The sequence below is a fragment of the Ptychodera flava genome, chromosome 14 (genome assembly GCF_041260155.1).
Source record: "Ptychodera flava strain L36383 chromosome 14, AS_Pfla_20210202, whole genome shotgun sequence".
Taxonomy (NCBI): Eukaryota; Metazoa; Hemichordata; class Enteropneusta; family Ptychoderidae; genus Ptychodera; species Ptychodera flava.
This window is the reverse complement of record NC_091941.1, coordinates 8,259,853-8,280,972: the sequence shown is the minus strand read 5'-3', so window position 1 is coordinate 8,280,972 and position 21,120 is coordinate 8,259,853. Positions and strand designations below refer to the sequence as shown.

The following is a 21,120-nucleotide window of genomic DNA, read 5'->3' as shown; positions in this document are numbered from 1 at the left end:
CTATGGCGGGCACAATATACCAACCAAATGACTGAAGCAATATACATTGCTGAAGTATTGCTTTTGATCGTGTAATCATGGAGATTTTCTGTCTAGAATATCAAACCGTTCAAAAATTGTTTTTGCCGTGTGCACAAAAGGCGGTTTTCGTACGAAAATTGTTAATGTCGACCACTTATATGTACGACGGCCCACTTCCATTCACTGCCAGAATGGTGATTTCATATTCAAAGTTACACGGATTCGGCAAGTTTCGGAATCATCCGGAAATAACACGAACTGGTTCTAACCGGTTTCGAAAGGCAGAAAACAGCCAAAATTTTCCATCACGCTACAGAAGGAAAAGGTGAAATAAATAGGTGTTGCGATATTTGTATGTTTGTGCATATTGCAGCGCAAATATTTTGTTAAATTGGTTCTTTTTTAGGCAAGACGCGGTCCTTACAACTTGTATGCACTTTATTCACTTCCGGGTTTGTGTGGAGAGGCCTCGTGTGCTGTATGCGCGTAACCCTGGCCCTGGGCAGTTGGAAGCAGAGCCTGAGGTAGTCGCACTTTGTACAGATTCATTTTCAAGAATTTCAATCGCAGGTAAGAGGCTGGTCAAGCCAGACGAACAAGATTGTGCAACACAATATCGCAAGTTCACAGTGCCACATGCAGTCTAGGCACCCAACACACACGAACGTACGTAGCCATGTTCGTTTGAATGTACATTTGAATGCAAAGCTCTACTACACATGCGTAGTGAGCATGTGGTATTACGTCTGCTGTAAACTAGAATAGTCATGCTGACTGTCGAATGTAATGGTCGCGATGACAGTCAAACGGTGTCTCGAATATAATTTACTGTATTAAGAGTCAAGTTTTAGTCGAGGAGTATCAGTCTCCTACTGAATTTGAATGGCAAGTTCATACTGAAACCACTTATCATCATATCATAATGATAAACTTAAAAGTAGCCAACAACATGCAACATCACTCGAGTTCTAAAGCAAGTAGTATAGGATGTCCAAAAATGCCACGGCCAATTCTTAAGTGGACTGTCACTTTAAAACGAAATTTCTATAAACTTCGGACGTTTTCTTATCTCATTAAGCATACGCGTGCAACTTTCCGTATCCAAAATCTTGGTTCTCATGTTTTGCTTGTTTACCTCAGTACCAGCACAAACCGGCTTAGACTGAACTTCTTTCTAAAGAGAACAGATGATTTTTGTTTGCCCTTGTCCAATACTAGTGCTTGATAAATGGGAACATTAAGGTCAAGGACAGACATCGTGACAGTAGAATTTTGAGTGTGAAATCTTCCTAGCCACATGCTATGTTGGTTCAATGATCAACCTTCAACTTTGACATGACAACAAATGATTTGATCTTGCTAGTTGAATGGATTTTGCTGCTGACCTGCAGAACGCATTTTGCCTGGATGACGGCTTGTCATCTACTTTAAGTTGTTTCATCAAAATATCTCTTATTATCTAGATCAAACCAACAACAAACTTTTTGCAAGGCTTGCTGTAAGTGATTTAAGTAAAAATTGTCAATGTCAACTTAGCAAGTGTATGGGTGAAGCTGTTTATGATTTCCTGTTCTTCAAAAATACAGATGAGACTTTTTTGAAAGAGTAACTGTCACACTACTATAAATTTCTTTTTCCAGATTGTCTGTCTTTGTGTATCGCTAAATGAGAAGCCCAATAAACATGACATTGACTGAACAGGCAACACAGCTGTTGGATTTCAATCAGAAGTTAGATATAAATCTTCTTGATAATGTGGTTGGATGTCTTTATACTGGAGAAGGTGCACAGGTACGTGTAATTAAATACTGGCCATTTATACTGATTTTGCAGTTTGACCAGTACAACATATCAAATTGTTATGTCAGTCTGAATAAAATAATTATTGTGAGATGCAGTTTATATTACATTGGCTGAATATGTTGAAGATTATCAAAAAAGTGTGCATGTCCTATGAAATAGGAAGTACATACATCTGTAAAATTTTAGTTTTACAGATCAACATGTTCTTCCACTAGGTTTTTAAACCAAAATAGAACCTGTGTTAAGTGGATCAATTTTCCTATGTTCACGTTCCTTTACCCCCATAAACTTTTTTCATAAGGTTCATATTGTTGAAGTGATATATTTACTTGTGGGCCCTCCAACACATTTCAGAGCTCTCAATCATTGTAAGCATTTCTTCATGGGCACTCTGGTGTTTGCATTAGGCATTCACTATTCTGGATAAGGAACTTTTTTGGTAATAGATTCTCATATCAGTGCTCCTAAAGTCTGTGTTCCTTATTGTGTGCAAAAGATCTTTGAATTTACCTATTCAGTTCACTTGGTGAATTGATCATTTATCAATTTTGCCAAAGTAAACCTGTATTTCCGCTGCCACTCTCAAATTCGTAAAATTACTAATTTTTTAGATAATTAACAATTTTTTTCATTGTTGATTCGTAAATATACGAATGCAAGGAAGCAGCTAGTTGATTGGGAGCTGAAGGTCCCAAAACCTCAAAATAGTTCTAAGCACATGTGGTACTTAATTTGAATTTGATTGAATGATATTCCGTATTGGAACGGTTAAGTTTACTTATAAAGTTCAAAATTTACGAAAAGTTTCAATACCCAATTCGTAAATTTACTAAAAAATTTCAGAAGCCAGAGGAAACACAGTAAACACTTGTCAATAAAACTTAAATTACGCCTATTCCTCATTGGTGTCATTATTTATTTTAGCCTCTTTCCAAAGTCAATATTTTTTATGCAAGTGCCCAAAATATTTTCTGTGCCAGGAAGACTGGCAGTTACAATGCAGACTAATTGTACATAAGTGACAAGTAGCTTTCAATGACCCCTTCTGGATTCAGGAATTTTCTGGATGACACTGTTAAATTTAATATTTTATTCATTCATTCATTCAGTTATTCAAAAAATAGCAGATGGTTATTCATTCTGTTAAAATGCAATCATCATGTGGTCAAGCTCATACCAAGTGGAATTAAAATAGCTGTATATCGCTGCACAGAAAAAAATTCAAAGATAGTTATAAAAGTTTCTCTTATCTTTCAGCAACGGATGGCACAGGAAGTTCTGACAACTCTTAAAGAACACCCTGATGCATGGACAAGAGTTGATACAATATTGGAATACTCTGGCAATCAGCAAACTAAAGTAAGTGTATATTTAAGGCTATGTAAACAGTCACCTTTATATGATACAAAGTTACGTGATGCAAACTTTGCTAACAGAGTTAACTTCATGAGGGCATTACTCTTCTTTTTGATTCTCGTAGTATTATGCCCTGCAAATCCTTGAGACAGTCATCAAAACAAGATGGAAAGTACTGCCCCGAAGTCAGTGTGAAGGTATCAAGAAGTACACAGTTGGCCTGATCATCAAATTGTCATCAGAGGCAGAAAATTTGGAGGTGAGGTTGTCGCCATCATTTTTTGCATAGTACAGAAAACCAATTATCATTTTCAATAACAATGAACCAGTTTAATATCATTCTGCCCTGGCATTGTATCAATAGCAGCCTGCTAATGTAAAATATGTCAAATTCAATCATAAATAAAATGCAAAGACCCTCAGAAGTTGTGACATATCGATGGCCAGTATGTTGCAATATACACCCAAGTTGATTCATTTTATAATTACAATGCTCCAACACTTAGCTTCTCGTCGTCCACAACAATATTCATTATGATAGAACTAGCAACAAGCTGTGACAGCAAAAACAATTGCAGACTGTTTAACTTAAATAGACTGCATGAAGAAAAATAAAGATAAGATTTGGTGTAAAGTACCAAGAGAGTATGTTCTGGATCTTGTGCTTTAAAGCTAAAAGGGTATGTTATACAGCTGTACAGATGTGTTTGGTGGAAAGATAGGGATCGACACCCACAACAAAGTGTCAGCATTTCCTGTATGTCAGTTTTTGTGACCGAATGCTTGTAACCTTCAAAGTTGACGGAGAAGATGTATCATGAAGACAAAACACAGAAAGAGATGACATGAATTGTAATGTGGAGTGAGAAATTCATAACAGCGCAATTCTTGTAAAAACATGGAGATATTGAAGTCCCATACGCTCTGTTTTATTTTTGCATCCTAAATCCACAGTGGCATGTGACTATTTTTGTAGCTCATATGAGTTTACTACTTTTCTGTTCCCCCATACAGAAAGAGAAAGTGTATTTAGGCAAACTGAACATGATCCTAGTTCAAATCTTGAAGCAAGAATGGCCAAAGAATTGGCCATCATTCATTGGCGACATTGTCGGTGCCAGTAAAACAAACGAATCTCTCTGTCAGAACAACATGCACATACTGAAATTATTAAGGTAAGAATTCCTGTACTGTTCATATTTTGCCTGTGTTTATACATTGTTTAAAAACACATGTTGAGTCCAATGACGTCTGAAATGCAATGACCTACAGTGGTTGCTTGAAGCCTTTGCTGCTCTTTGTGTGTGGATGTAAATACAAATGATAACGGCCTTATCTACTACAATACTAAATGTTCATACTCATTGAATGAATAATGAGTGCTTGATGACTTCCAAGAGCGATCCAACTTCATGTACAGTGTTTCAAACAGGTATGTGTGTCTCCCTGACCACTGTCTCTTTTATCCGCTTTCAGTGAAGAGGTGTTTGATTTCTCAAGCGGTCAGATGACCCAGACAAAAGCAAAGCACCTGAAAGACAGCATGTGCAATGAATTTTCACAAATATTCCAACTTTGCCAATTTGTGATGGTAGGTCTGCCATTTATATATTTAAAGGGGCAGTTCTCAAGCCCTGGTTCTCGCAATAGGTCTTGTTGACATTAGTATTAACATGGTGTCAGTCCGTTGTTTTCCATTGAAAATGTTATCCAGTTCATTTGCTTTTAGATACAGCTGATAAAAACCCTGCCCCTTTAAGTGTGTTTTTCTGTGCATTTGAAGGCAATTTATTCAGAAACCATCAGTATTCCACACGTCTATCCAATCGTCCACTTTGTTCTTTCTTGACAATTGTAAAATATCTCCTTTATGATTTTAAACTGAGGAAATGAACTGTTATGATGCATCTATCTACATTAATAAAATATACTTGTCTTTCCCCATCAGGACAATTCTCAGAATGCCACTCTTGTTGGTTCAACATTAGAAACTCTGTTAAGATTCCTCAACTGGATACCTTTGGGATATATCTTTGAAACAAAACTCATAACAACTCTCGTTTACAAGGTAATGTATATCGCTAAGATGACTGACTTTGTTACTGCCCCTTGTCAATTGCTCTGTATTTGTGCTGTAAAACTTAACCATATAATGAGGTTGTTATGAATTACCAGTTTTAGCCCTTTACCAATGAAGAACACCAAACTAAATTGAGAACATTACTGTTGTTTATTTTCTGAAGCATTGCTCACCTCTTATGCAGCAATCTATCCTTATAACCTCTGGTTTCACCCTAATCTATTCTTACTGTGTCTTGAAACTTGATATTTAACAATCTTTAGATATTGACTTTTGTTTTTTTTATTCCAGTTTCTCAACGTACCTATGTTTAGAAATGTTACTTTGAAGTGTTTGACTGAGGTTGCTGGTGTGCATGTTAATCAGTATGATGAACAGTTTGTGTTGCTGTTTACATTGACATTAAGCCAGTTAAAACAGGTAAGATCATATTTACATGTAAATTTTTATGCAACAAAAATTTAAAAATTCCTTTGCTGTTTGTGAGGTACTAAGACAGATCCTGCTAACCATCGCTTCATTAAAATAACTTCCCAGAGTGCATGGTAGATGACAAATGCAAGTAGTGCAACTTTTGGCTCTTTTGGTGAAAGCAATGGATTTAGTCTTGAATAAAAAGTAATCTTACAAACTCAGTGTGCCCAAGAGGTCATGTGATAGCAGTGCATAAAAAATTCACATCAACATAAAATTCTTTGTGCATTTGTTTGTGTACTTTTATTTTTACTGCCTTTCTTTCAAAGTCCTGGTTTAGCTCATTATAATACTATATGACTACCGACTTTGTAATGTAAAACTTTGTTATAATTTGCTTTCAGATGCTGCCACTTGATACAAATCTTAGAGAAGCTTATGCAAATGGCCGTGATGATGAACAAAATTTCATTCAGAATCTTAGCCTTTTCTTGTGTACGTTTCTTAAAGAGCACAGTCAACTGATAGAAAGGAAACCTGATCTTCATGAGAACCTCATGGAGGTAAGGAATTTTGAACATGAAATTTATGCCTCCATATTCTGACACCTCAGAGAACACAATATTGTTGAAAGATGCTTTAATATTCACTTTACATTAAAGTTCTTTTTTTGAATTACTTGAATTTTTGAACGGTAACTGTTCTTTTGTTTTATTAGATTAAGCTACTGTAATAAACAACTTTATTCTTGACATTTTTGAAATATTTATAATTAGTGTGTTTAATCATTTATTTTGATATATTTGCAGGCATTGCAATATTTGGTGTTGATATCAGCAGTAGAAGAAACAGAAATATTCAAGATCTGCCTGGAATATTGGAATACTCTTGCATCCGAGCTTTATAGAGAAAGTCCATTCTCATCTTCTCCATTCTTGGTCGGACAACAGAATAGTGAAATGCCTGTGAGGCGACAACTGTATAATGCGGTGCTTTCAAAGGTATATATTTATCATAACTTCATATTCAGCGCTGTTCCATGAAAAAATACTTTGTGGCACCAATGTGCAGAGAATCTTTTGAAAGTTGTCTTTCATCAGAAACATACATCAGGAAAAGGTAAATTTTCTACCAACACAGGCTGTTTCCATTGGTTTCTCAGGCAGTCTAGACCCTGAAAATATCTTTCTCGACAATTCAGACTTGTCAGTGCATGTACACTTTATGCTCTCTTATTTTTGTAGAAACATTTATCTATATTGCAACACATCTTGGACAAATTTCAACCTATGCATATTTTACTACATTTTTAAAGAATGTACAAAGGATTGAATACTTCTTTGCATGGAGGTGAGGAAAACAGAGTACCCATAAAAATTGAACAAATATTTGCAAGATGTCACCAAATCTTGTTACAAATAATACTACTTTCCCTGAAAGGCTAGAGAAAATGGTTTTCAATATTCTAGACTTTCACTGATTACTTTATCCATGCATTACTTGATTAAATATAAAAGTAAAACATAAAATGATTGTAGAGAACAAAACTTCATCACAAGCATGTAAGGAATGTTATGAAATTGTTGTCCACATTTTCTTTCCATATAGGTAAGACGGGTGATGATTTCACGCATGGCTAAGCCTGAAGAAGTTCTAGTAGTTGAAAATGACCAAGGAGAAGTGGTCCGGGAATTCATGAAAGACACAGATTCAATCAACTTGTACAAAAACATGAGGGAAACACTTGGTATGTGCATATGATTTCATTGACATTGTCAACCTAGTCATCCTTACCTTGTGTTCATTGTGAGTACATGATTTACTGAAGTGGTTCTGTAGACTTTATATTAGAAACTAATAATATTAATCTGTAGATTGTACATTGATGAGGATGAATTCATTGTTTTATCACACCTCCCTATCAATGTGAACAGAGCTCGTCGAAAAGGTTGAAACATTTTACATAAACATTATTGTGTGTTTTTGTGATAGACATGTGATATGTGTTTAATCAATAGGGAATATTTTGTTTACAGTGTACCTGACTCATTTAGACTACGCAGACACGGAACAGATAATGACAGAAAAGCTTCATCTACAAGTGAATGGGCAAGAATGGTCCTGGAAGAACCTAAACACTGTGAGTAAATAACAGCATTAAACATATTTTCAGAGCCTGTGTTAAAATCTGTAAAATACACAGTGGTATCTGTATCAAAAGTATGGTATTCCCTGAATATATGTCCAGACCTGCAGGTATATTTTTAGAGGCTAAGCAGACATAATGCAAGCAGTTGATCCAGCTAGCGTATTCAATAAAAAATTGGCAAATAATCTATCCAAGTTTAGTTTTAATGAAATGTCAGGGACATTGTGTCATAAGTAAAATGTCTGCAGAAGTGGTCTCTAGATACCCAAAGCACAGAATTGCCTCTCAGCTGTTCAAGAAAATGCACCATCCTTCATTGAAGTAGTAAACAAAACAAAGCAAATGATTCCACAAAATTCAGTATAGTCAGAACAATGCTTCATCGGATACAATCTAAGAATGGTAGATCAAGTGTTTCGGCTGACACGCAGCGTGTTTGCAAGGTTATATCTGATTAGTCGATTGTCACTATTCACAGCAACTTAGGGAGTTTATTTGTATTATTTCATTATAACGGTACAATTCTGCCAACCAATTGGATAACAGCTTCGAAATCGCTGCGAGTCGGCGCCAAGTTTTTCATATAGTGTCACTGAAATATTTTGCTACTACAGCTTTGTTGGGCTATAGGATCAATTAGCGGTGCCATGCATGAGGAGGATGAGAAGAGGTTTTTAGTGACTGTCATCAAAGATTTGCTGGGTCTGTGTGAACAGAAGAGAGGTAAAGACAACAAGGCAATCATCGCATCTAACATCATGTACGTAGTAGGCCAGTACCCTAGATTTCTCCGAGCACACTGGAAATTCCTGAAGACAGTTGTCAATAAATTATTTGAGTTCATGCATGGTAAGTCCACAATCAAACTACTTTATTCAGGATCTGTTGATTTTAATACAAACCATATCTGCCTTTTCCTATGCTTACTACCATTTCTAAGCTTTGTGATACATTTGCAAAAATAGGACCTACCTCACTTGGTGTCAGCTGGCAAGTGTTTCAGATGGTAGGTTTCAAAACACTTCTGAGTGAAGCCAGTCAAGTGGAAATTTATTAATGATAGACCAGCAAATCTGTCATGGTAACCTCCTTCCTCAGCCTCAATGAAAGAAGCCAAGGCTTAATTGGAGACTGATATTCAGACCCTAAATTACTTAAATTCGTTGATGGTCTAAATCTTTCATTGATTAACATGTATTTTGTAACCTGTAGCAAAAATACAGCTTGTATCATTTAATTTTGGGAAACTGGTGAAAAAGGAACGTTTTACCGTAAAGTGAATTAGAGAGAGTATGAATTGTACATGATATCAATGTCATTGTTCTGATTTTTGGCATGTGACTTCATAGTAAAAGTACTTCAAAGAAATTTAGGAGTATATCAATGGTATTACTTTAATAACTGCAGAAACCCATGATGGAGTGCAAGACATGGCATGTGACACATTCATTAAGATATCACAAAAGTGCAGAAGACATTTTGTTCAAGTGCAAGTGGGTGAAGTTATGCCTTTCATTGAAGAGATCCTCAACAGCATAAATACAATCATCTGTGACCTTCAACCTCAGCAGGTTTGTATCTCTTTCAATAATTTCTGAATGGCCTTTGTCCAGGTTTTGTCATCTACATGAATAAATAGTGACGATAAAACTTGTGTGATTCTTGGTAGATAGAAGACCTTGATCATCCCCAGAATAGTTAAAGCATTTGACAAACAAAATCAGACAATAAACATAAATTGATTAAAAAGCAATCTATTTGCTGTTAATGTTACAGAACATCAATGCAAATATAGTCAGCATACCATATTATCTCTGATGTGATAGGTAATGGATTCTATCTTGTTCCGCATGAATCCAAACTACTTATTTGTCTGAAAATCATTCCTATGTCCTTTGCTTACACCAGGTTCACACATTTTATGAGGCTGTGGGTTACATGATCAGTGCACAGACCGACACATTAGTTCAAGAGCATTTGATAGAAAAGTACATGCTACTGCCTAATCAAGTATGGGATGGAATAATTCAGCAAGCATCAAAGGTAGGTCTATATATATATGAAATAAAAAATGATTTCTTTAAAGAGCTGTGTTCATACTATTCATAAAATATTAATTATGTTTTGACCATGTTACATTAGAAGAACACGTGATGAATCTTCATGGTCCAGACAGCTTTTTTGGGGTCATACACAGGAGGGCCTAACCTTGGAAAGGCCCTTCTGCCACACAACCATTGGTGCTAAAATATCCATTAGGCCCACAAAGTTTGTATCATATACCATACAGAGTATTGCAAAATGATTGAAATACTTTTTTGCTCATTTTTGGATTCTACACTGATATAAGAATCAAATAATTGGATAAGAATTAGATATTCACCAGTGCAGCTGAAGCTGTATATTCATGGAGATTGGTACTTCTATGACATCATATATTACATTCAGCTTCTCTCAGTTCATATACATCAACAGTAATGATGACGCCCCTACTACACTCCAGAATGGCATTTGACTTTTTCAAACATAGTGCATCCCAAATAAATAAAATCATCAATTGAGATACTTTAGACATTTCGCAAAACTGTAACTGAGAAATAGTCTGTATACAACTTTTGAACTGCCCATGCTGTTCATATGTAAACTTTGTGAAAAAAAAAGTACATCTGAAATTGGATTCATTAACCCAAATATGGTCAGCGGATCAGGGACAGGGCAAGATACTGAAATATACAGCAAAGTTATTGAGGCACTTCTCATGGATTTAGTAATAAGTGATATGTAATAATTTACAAATACAACATGAAAGAAGTATATCTTAACAAAAGTGCTGTTGGCACTGCACATGACCATAAATTTACCTGTCATTATATCTTTCTAAACCTTCGTAGAATGTTGATGTGCTTAGGGAACCAGAGATTGTTAAACAGCTGGGAAGCATACTTAAGACAAATGTCAGAGCTTGTAAAGCTGTAGGCCATCCATTTGTACTTCAGGTAAGATTTGTCATGCGTTGTTTCATTTAGATAATTATGATATCTTTTTTGAGATTGAAGTTGGAGCTTATGTGAGAAGTTCTCTAGACTGAGTTGTTACAGCTTTATTATCTACTTCCATTTTACAACATTATTATAATAAAATGTATCTTTTAGAAATGTCAATGTTTTGACCTAAGAGTGCGACCATTCTATCAAAAAATCAGAAACTGTCATTTCACTTGTCCAAATGTCTGACTGGAGAACATGTCAAATTTAGTAACAAAAATGACTTTAAATTGGTAGCTGTGTTTTGTTGTGTACAATACATGTATCATAATTGTCTTTTGTTAGTTTATAACTGATAAATATCCTCAGTTTTCTTTGTAACCTTATTAGTCCCCACGGACCACCGTCCGGGGGGACTTATAGGTTTGGTCATGTCCGTGCGTCCGTGCGTGCGTCCGTGTGTGCGTGCGTTGCATCTGTGCGTCCGTCCGTTCACGCAGATATCTCGTAGACGCCTGGAGCGATTTTGTTCAAACTTGGTTCAAGGATAGTACCCTACCTCATACAGATGCACGTCGATTTGTTTCACAATGCGATCAAATTTGGCCATGTTAGAGGACTTTTTAGTTTTCACCTCCATAGACCCCCATGTATAAGGCAGTCCATAGACTCCCATGTATAAGCACAGGCGACCCATAAAGTATTACTGAGATTTTCACACTAGTTTTCACCTCCATAGACCCCCATGTATAAGGCAGTCCATAGACTCCCATGTATAAGCACAGGCGACCTAAAGTATTACTGAGATTTTCACACTGTTGCTGTAATTAATTAGTCAACACAACTAATTATGCTCATCCGTGGACTTATCAGAGGTTGGTCAACATCGGAAAGATAGTGATGTTAATGAAAAAGGTACCATTCCTATCTTTCGCGATGTTGACCAACCCGTAAAATACCTGATAAGTCCACGGATTAGCATAATTAGTTGTGTTGACTAATTAATTACAGCATGTGTGTATGAGAGATATATGTCCTTGTAATGGAGTGTAAAATAAATAAAGAGTCACAGAGGCTAGGTTAGGTTATATAAATCACTTATTTTATTTATTCCGATCATTCAGAGCATGAAGAAAGAAGAGAAAATGATAGAGAAAACTGTGTGAAATAACTCAGTAATACTTAATGGGTCGCCTGTGGTATAAGGCAGTCCATAGACTCCCATGTATAAGGCCAAGAAAAATAAAATTTAGTTTCTCATCGTATTCATATTGCAAAAAGGATGCAGTGACACAGTTTTTAGTGCCCACTGATAAAGTCGAGGGGGATTATAGATTGGGTCATGTCCGTCCGTGAGTCCATCCGTTCACGCAGATATCTCAGACACTTTGACAAAAATGTCACGTGACCTTGGTGACCTTTGACCTCAAATATACATATATGTCTATAACTCAGTAACCACAAGTGCTAAACCTTTCATATATGGTATGATGGGACACCCTATGACGCCACATATTGTAACTCATTAATTATGCGCATATCTAATTTTGAGCGAGCCAAATGACCTACAGGTCTGATTTTTGGTATATATGGATAACTTAGCAATACAATTTTTTGACGAAGTGTCACCTGACCTTTGACCTTAAATATACAATTTGTCCATAACTCAGTAACCACAAGTGCTACACCCTTCATATTTGGTATGATGGGACACATTATGACGCCACATATTGTTCCTCATTATTTATGTGCATATCTAATTTTGAGTGAGCCAATAGAGCCAGAGGTCTGATTTTTGGTATGTAGGGATAACTTAGCAATACAATTTTTTTGACAAAATGTCACGTGACCTCGGTGACCTTTGACCTCAAATATACATATTTGTCCATAACTCAGTAACCACAAGTACTACACCCTTCATATTTGGTATGATGGGACACCTTAATATGACGCCACATATTGTACCTCATTAATTATGTGCATATCTAGTTTTGAGTGAGCCAATAGAGCTAGATGTCTGATTTTTGGTATATAGGGATAACTTAGCAATACAATTTTTTAGACAAAATGTCACGTGACCTCAATGACCTTTGACCTCAAATGTACATATTTGTCCATAACTCAGTAACCACAAGTGCTACACCCTCCATATTTGGTATGATGGACACCTTATGACGCCACATATTGTACCTCATTAATTATGTGCATATCTAGTTTTGAGCGAGCCAATAGAGCTTGATGTATGATTTTTGGTATATAGGGATAACTTATCAAGACAATATTCTTTACAAAATATCACGTTACCTCGGTGACCTTTGACCTCATATATACATATTTGTCCATAACGCAGTAACCACAAGTGCTACACCCTTCATATTTGGTATGTTGGGACACCTTATGACGCCACATATTGTACCTCATTAATTATGTGCATATCTAGTTTTGAGCGAGCCAATAGAGCTAGATGTATGATTTTTGGTATATAGGGATAGACTATAGGATAGAAATTGTTTGACAAAATGTCATATGACCTCGATAACCTTTTACCTAAAATACACGATTATGTCAATAAATAAGTAACACAAGTGCTATGTCCTTTATATTTAGTAGGATGGGAGACCTTATGACAACACATGCTTTACCTCATTAATTATGCACATATATAATTGTGGGCAAGCCAATAGAGCTTGAGGTCTGAATTTTTGCATATATTGATTAATTAGCAATACAATTTTTTTCAAAATGTCACGTGACCTTGATGACCTTTGACCTTGATTATGCATATTATGCATAACTCAGTAACCACAAGTTATTTACGCTTCAATTTTGATAGGATAATAGACCTTAAGATGTCACATCTTGTACCTCATTTATTATGCGCATATGTATTTCTTGGCTGGCCAATACAGCTAGAAGTCTGATCTTTTTCCCCGATTTAGAACCATAACTTAGACATGCCTCTTGTTTCAAATTGGGAACAATGACATAGACCTATGTGTCCATAGATCTGAACATATACACTCCAGTGATACTTCTTAATGACCACATTTCCCTGCCCCATCAAGACTAATACTCCTATTACAAGTGGGGACTATGTCTTTTCAATGACTTGTTACCTGAAGATTGAACTTGGTGCATTACATATTGCTAGGTCACATCCTCGTTTGTGCCCAGTTACATGATATCTTTCAAAACTTTCTCTGCATTTTCTTGCTATGTTACACATACATTGTATGTATCAATGTTAACATAGACTTGCTATTTTTTTTCCTTTGTAGTTGGGCAGAATATACCTTGACATGCTCAATATCTACAAATGTATGAGTGAAAACATCTCTGGAGCAATAAGTTCAAATGGAGAGATGGTAACAAAGCAGCCTCTCATACGGAGTATGCGTACAGTAAAGAAAGAGACTCTAAAACTCATATCAGGCTGGGTTAGCAGATCAAATGAACCTCAAATGGTAAGTATCATTGATAAATGGTTGTTTCAGTTTTATCACTCATTCCTTGAATCACAACAATGTAATTAGGAATGTATGAAATAAAACATTTTTGACAGTTTTTATTCTGTGAAAGGGAGCAGTTTAAAATAAAGGAGTAGCTGATAATAGTTCCATCATTGACTTCAATATCATTTGATTACATCAGGGTGTTACATTTAACCCTTTCAATACAATAGTTTAGCCCAAACCTATTGTTATCAAGGATAAATATGGACCTGCTCACAGGGACATGGGGTGAACAGGATAAAAATGTCAGAGGTAGAGAAAGTCTGTACTGTATGTTTGCCATATGTGATAATTTACTATTCTGATCATAGTTTTACAGGATAATTTGCACCATTTCAGTGGATTGGTTAACAAAAATAGAAAGGAAATTGACAGGTAGAAGTGCCAAGATGTCATCTGTAATATTTGTGAGCCATTGAACTGAATGTTTTTATTAAAAATTGTATTTATCTATTAATCTAGGTAGTAGAGAACTTCATTCCACCCTTGCTTGATGCAGTACTTGGTGATTATGCAAGGAATGTACCTGCTGCTCGTGAACCGGAAGTGCTGAGCACAATGGCCACGATAGTTAACAAACTTGAAAACCATATCACTGCAGAAGTGCCCAAGATTTTCGATGCCGTCTTTGAATGTACTTTGGACATGATTAATAAGAACTTTGAGGAGTATCCCGAACACAGGACCAACTTTTTCCTGCTGTTGCAAGCAGTCAATTCACATTGTTTCCCAGCTTTATTAAATATCCCACCGATGCAGTTTAAACTTGTTCTGGACTCAATTATCTGGGCTTTTAAACACACGATGAGGAATGTAGCTGATACAGGTAAGTTTTCAAAGACAGCTGTCATGTCATATTGAGGAAAGAAGGGTGTTGACCATCACATTAAAGGAAATAGAATGATGAATCTAAGAATAATCATAAAAATCTGCTATTACATGTATCATCATTCTTTCTGCATGGTTCTCATAGTGTACTATGAAGCCTTAGGTTCCAGTGGATTTTCATTTAGATATCAGATAGGCTGATTGTCTGTTGTCAGCTGTCTATTGTCCATTTGTCAATTCAACAATTTACTTCTCACAATATGCTTATTGGATTGCTTTGAAATACGGTATACAATTTCGTAGTGATGATGTAAGTCAGAGTTGTCGCACATTGTGACAAAATGTGCAATATTATTTTGGGGGCCAATTTGCCGTTTTTGGTAAAATATCTTGTCCCGAAGTGCTGGTCGGAAAGCTGTAAAATTGTGATGAAATCTGCAACTTAATATTTTTTAAGTTCGAAAACGGCTGATAGAGTGCTTTTACGTTCATCCCTGGCAGAAATTGTAACTGAAAATCATTGTGACATCATATCATTGACTCATTAGTAAATTTGGCTTTGAAACATTAAATTCTTTATCAGTCAGCTTCTAATTTGTTATTCACATTCATTGCAAATTGTATTGTATGTCAGTATCAATTCATTGTATATCAATAACACAGTGGAGCTCTGTCAGCCGCAAAGTCATATATTTTATCATCTGAGATGACATCCACATGTTATACAAGAAGATGGGAAGAAAAATTGCAACACATATCCAGCAATACCCACTCTTCTTTCATACAGGTTTGAACATTCTGTATGGACTTCTCCAGAATGTCTGGCAAAATGAGCAAGCAGGTCAGAGTTTCTACCAGACCTACTACACAGATGTTCTTCAACATGTTCTCTCAGTGGTCACCGATACCTCACATACAGCTGGTATGTATCGTCACATACATCATTGCCCATTTGTCTGTCTTTTCATGCCGTAAAGTACTTAGATTGATTGATTAGATTAATTCTTGTGCAAGGGACCTACCGAAGCTACTAGTTTTCTAGCCCGATGAGGTTTTTAATGAACTCAGGATTGTAGATGAGAAATTTGCTGTCAATTTGTATCACCAATTTTGCAACCCATATGTGACCTTTCACTTCAGAATTTTTGGTCATATGTAGTATTCAAAATTCAACATTTAGCTACATGGAAAAGTGGACATTTTTTCTTTGAAACAAGTTCTGTTGCAATGGAGTAAACAATTCTATGTTGGCTGTTTTGAGCTTTAAATCAAACTGACTTTACAAACTGACAAAAATAGGAGTATATAAGGTAATTCAGAGGTCATGATATGGTCATTGATCAGATTTTTATATTCTGAGGAAAAGGTCAGACATAGCAAAACGAATCATCAATGCTTACTGTTTGCCAGGATACATGCTATTGCACCTTAGGATGGTGCTTGCTAAATAAACCATATTTTTGCTGCTCTCAGTAATCATCTTGTTTACAAATTTTTTTGTCATTTCAATGGGGAGATCCCCAACATAATCACCAGTGATATTGTGTCTTAAAATAATTGCACAGTATTATAATAAAAATGTATTGTGTAAAATACTTTAATGTATGGTTGCAAATTGTGTCATAAACAATGTCCATCAAAAAGAGTTGCAATAATTGATACTAAATGTTGCTTGTTGTGTTTCTTTCCTTTGCAGGGCTGACAATGCATGCAACCATCCTGTCATACATGTTCAGTTTAGTGGAGCAAAATAAAGTCTCAGTTCCACTTTCTCAGACACAAGGAAGTATGTCAAATGACCATTTCATCAAGGAATTCACTGCCAATCTCCTCAAAGCTGCATTCCCTCATCTTCAAGAGTAAGTGTCAATAGATGTCACAAAAATTAATATGAGAATTAAGAAATTTCTTGTCATTACCATCTCACTGAAAGAAGAGGGAAGGCTACAGTTCTTCTTTGATTAGCAAAATCTTTGTTTTTAGGAAACACAAAGAGTGAAGTTCTAAAATCTGAAGTGATGACATGAAACTAAAGTAATATTAATTGATGGAGGGTTTGGTCATGTTATAGCTTGAATATTCTTCAATGGCAAAGATTTTTTTAAATTTTTTTATTGCAAATAGACAAAACACACAAAAAAAACACAAAGCAGAGAAGTTACAAAACAGAAGACAAAGCAAAAAAACCCAAAAATAATCAAAGAGGCACTATCTTTACAAAAAAAAGTACCAAGGAATTTAAAGAGTCACTTCAAAATACAGAAGAAGGAATTTCCATTTTAATGTGAAGTTTTCTGTCTTCCCAGTCTTTTTTGTGAAAATGACATTTCTTAGATTTTCTAGGAAGACGAGAAAGGATGCTGTTTTGTGCAAAAATCTGTTGGAATGCAGATAATATTTTGTTATTAACAGCAAGTGGTTTAAAAGATCATTCCCCTTTTGTGGCAGTACTCCAAAAACAACATCTTTACATGTCACATCTAAGGCCCTATTTGTCCTTTTGTGATAGAACATTCACTGTGGATCAAGTATTTCACTTTCAAGAGAAGTAGTTCATGTTACTTGTTTCAAAGATGTTACCTTGGCAATACTGAAAAATCTTTTCAACACTTTCATTCAGATGCACACAATTTAATGTTGATTTACAAAGGTTAATGCTTCTATGTGCCTGGGAAAGAAATTGACAGATGGTTATCTATCTGTGATTTTATGTAATTCAAATCTAACTGAGAAAGTTATTAATAGTACTAAGTAATTTGTCATGTTTGTTTCTTTTAACAGTGCTCAAGTGAAACTGTTTGTAACCGGTTTATTCAGTTTGAATCATGATATTCCGCAATTCAAAGAACACTTGAGAGACTTCTTGGTTCAGATCAAGGTATGTGACTGTACAGATATTATATTTGTCTGGTGAGAGGACAAGCCGTTCGTTGTGTCGTTAGATGTATTGAAATTGGTTTTCGATAGAATGTGACCCAATGTGTCTGATAATTGGAATCCATGTGACTTTATGAAGTCCCATGAAAAAAGAACGCTGGAGATAAAGGATTATATGGCGTAATTAATCTGAGAAAATGTTTACATGGTAGTGCATCTTGTCAGGAAACTGTCACCATGCAAAATTTGATTGTGTGACTGACATGGTGTGGAGGCGAGTGATATGTGTGTGTAAGGATTACCAGTCAAGGATGTGGTCATTACTCATTAAATGAAATTTCTCTGTCTTACAGGAATTCGCAGGTGACGACATATCTGATCTTTTCCTTGAAGAGCGTGAAAATTCTCTTCGTCAGGCAATGGAAGAAAAAAGGAAAATCCAGATGGCTGTCCCAGGAATCATCAATCCTCATGATATGCCTGAAGAAATGCAAGATTAAATTCATGAGAAAATGAAAGCAGAAAATGAAACTTCAAAAATATTTTATTAAAGACTATATGATCTGTAACAATATCATTTCTGTTTCAGAAAGCTGTCATTTCTTTTGTAGTTAGGGTTAAACTTTGTAGTTCTCACCCTCCAGTTTCCCATATACTGCTTTATAAAACAACCGTAAAAATACTACTTATTCATAAGAGAATCAAACCTAACATATTGGTCAGACTGTAATTAGAAAGTCTACCATAAAGTGCAGATGTGTATTTTAGCAACTTATATGTGAAGATTATTTTTGGACAGAGACATTCTTGTACAGTTCTATATATTTCCTTTGTAGCTGCCATATGGAAGTAGATTCAAATGGTTGTAACTTTTGATAGTGAGAAGTCATATTTTAGAATTCTTATTACCTGGTGATCTTATGATCAGAAAACTGCTTGTCAGTGGCTTTTGTTGCTTGAGCAAGAATAATACTTTTGAATGAATCTTTTGCCCCTTTAAGGGATCAAGTGTACTTGTTTTTGTATGTATTTGTATTTACAATTTCATTAGCTTTACTTTATAGTGAAGAAGGATGGTAGATTAGAAAAAAAAAACAGAGGATGACTAAACCATTGTGCATCTGTTGACCAGTTCTTGGCCAATGGTGCTGCTAAGTGAGACAGTAACTTTTTGATTTTGGCCAAAAGTTCCTTTTTTGCCCCATGCAGTTAAAAGATTTTCTCTGTATTTATTATTGTGTCATTTGTACGTTGACAATTAAAGACTACCAAATTTTATAAATGTATGAAAGGGATAATGGTGTTATAGAGTAGGGGGTGTTAGAACTAGTGTAGACTCCAACATAGATTCTGAATTGAGTAATTTGCAAATTCATTATCTCTCCAATTCGTTCCTCAAAGGATTTTCATACTATTGTTACAAGTTTATAATTTCTTAGAGTGTTTGCAAGAGTACAGTAGTGTAGTGTTTTGTAGGTAGTGAACAGTGTGATTGTTATGGGGAATTTGAAACTACTGCTCAGAGAGAAATATAATACGTCATGCAGTGGAATTTCAGTTTTGATACTGTGTATCTTCTCAATCTACTGCTCATTCATTTATTCAACTATTGTATCGTAGTCTCATATTCAACATTACAAAAAGGAATAGTTCTGATGCAGAAAGGCAGTCTTTGACTTCGATGTCCAGTGCATTTTGTTCTCACTGTATTTTGTTTTTCAGTGAATCATTCACTTGAACCTTGCCAGTTTTCATTTAGTTATATGCTTGCACAAAATTTGTAATGTGAAAGTACCTCATTTGTAAATAATGTTCACCAAATTTTCATGAGTATGTTAATTATAAAGAACATAGTTCTTTACTACTATAGATCACAGCTTTGTCAGCAAACCACTGTGTGGTGACTTGAAAGAAATACATTGATGCTGTAATGTTTACATTTATAAACACATGTTGGGGCTGTAAAGATCGGTTAATTGCTGAATGATGAGTTGTATTTTTGAGGAATTGGGAATCCATCTGTCCATCATGAAAGCTAAAGTTCGTGTGCTGTAGAGACCACAAAGTATTATTCGTAAGTTTTTGTAGGGACATTTGTAATGTCAGCAATTATGAGAGAGAGAAAAAATATTTTATGTTTGTTTCCCCGTTTTGTAACTCAAGTCTTAAGGCTGACACAAGATTCCTTTCCAGCTGTATACAATATCATTAACCAGGTCAACAAACCATGATTTTGACCTCACTAAATCCTGGACTGACCATCATCATCATCGAGTCATTCACGTTATGAGCTGGTCCAGAGACAATTAACATCAATAAGTTAGATGTTTGAAACCACCACAATTTCACTGGACATGTATGTACGTTAAATCCAAATCATAAACCTGTCTGTCACATGGTCTACTTTGTGTCCATGATACACTAGTGCAAAATTTCCGGGATCCACTGCCTGTTATCTCTCTTCTCTCAGCGAACCACATAACAGCTCAGTTGGTCTACTAGAGATTATCCTTAACCTTTAAATCTGGAACTTTCTCGCTACTGGTCCTCAAGTACTGATAACAACTAATATCATTTTGGAAATTTCCTCCGGACTTTTTATCATATCCTCATTCGATTGCAAACACAGAAATCAGAATATTATTGCATCTGTCCAGTAACCTGTGAATTTTCAGTCTTTGAAATCGGGTAGACTGTCAAAAAAATTCAAAACTTTTTAATTGTGCAGGTGGCAGCTATGGTGTTAAACTGTAGCTCCTTCTTGAATGTTCCAATTATGTGTATTTAGCTGACCAAAGAGCAATGTTATACAGTCTGTCTTTTTCTGTTCAACTTTTCATTGAGGTAAAATAAATAAAAGTGATGTATTCTGTTCTAAGTCATAGTTCATTTTGTTCTCATTTTTGTCCCCTAGAAATTGGCAATTCAAGAAGCAGCTAGCTGATGAAAATAATATTGTTTGGTAAAATTTTTGTCGTCGATGAGCTGCTCAAGTTGCTACGCTGTTTTTTGATGGAAGATCTTGCTTTCAAATATACCCTCTGATGTCACTTATGTTGATTCATGGGGACCAGACATGTATTTCTCATCACGTGA

General features: G+C 35.5%; 1 protein-coding gene across 2 annotated transcripts; it reads left to right on the top strand.

Moving 5' to 3' along the window:
- Window positions 1–11: 11 nt before the first annotated feature.
- Window positions 12–20,902, top strand: LOC139149197 (exportin-1-like). 2 transcript variants are annotated; one of them, XM_070720766.1, is made up of 22 exons: window positions 12–591; window positions 1,662–1,812; window positions 3,082–3,183; window positions 3,305–3,439; window positions 4,195–4,355; window positions 4,657–4,771; window positions 5,129–5,248; window positions 5,552–5,680; window positions 6,079–6,237; window positions 6,484–6,675; window positions 7,283–7,421; window positions 7,711–7,814; window positions 8,438–8,672; window positions 9,231–9,394; window positions 9,732–9,866; window positions 10,715–10,819; window positions 14,086–14,271; window positions 14,782–15,145; window positions 15,935–16,069; window positions 16,844–17,006; window positions 17,929–18,025; window positions 18,378–20,902. In XM_070720766.1, the coding sequence occupies exons 2-22, from the start codon at window positions 1,687–1,689 to the stop codon at window positions 18,522–18,524; spliced, it is 3,213 nt and encodes a 1,070-aa protein (XP_070576867.1). In that variant the 5' UTR covers window positions 12–591; window positions 1,662–1,686; the 3' UTR covers window positions 18,525–20,902. The 2 variants fall into 2 exon arrangements, with proteins under 2 accessions (XP_070576867.1, XP_070576866.1); XM_070720765.1 differs by having other exon boundaries at window positions 407–545.
- Window positions 20,903–21,120: the final 218 nt, after the last annotated feature.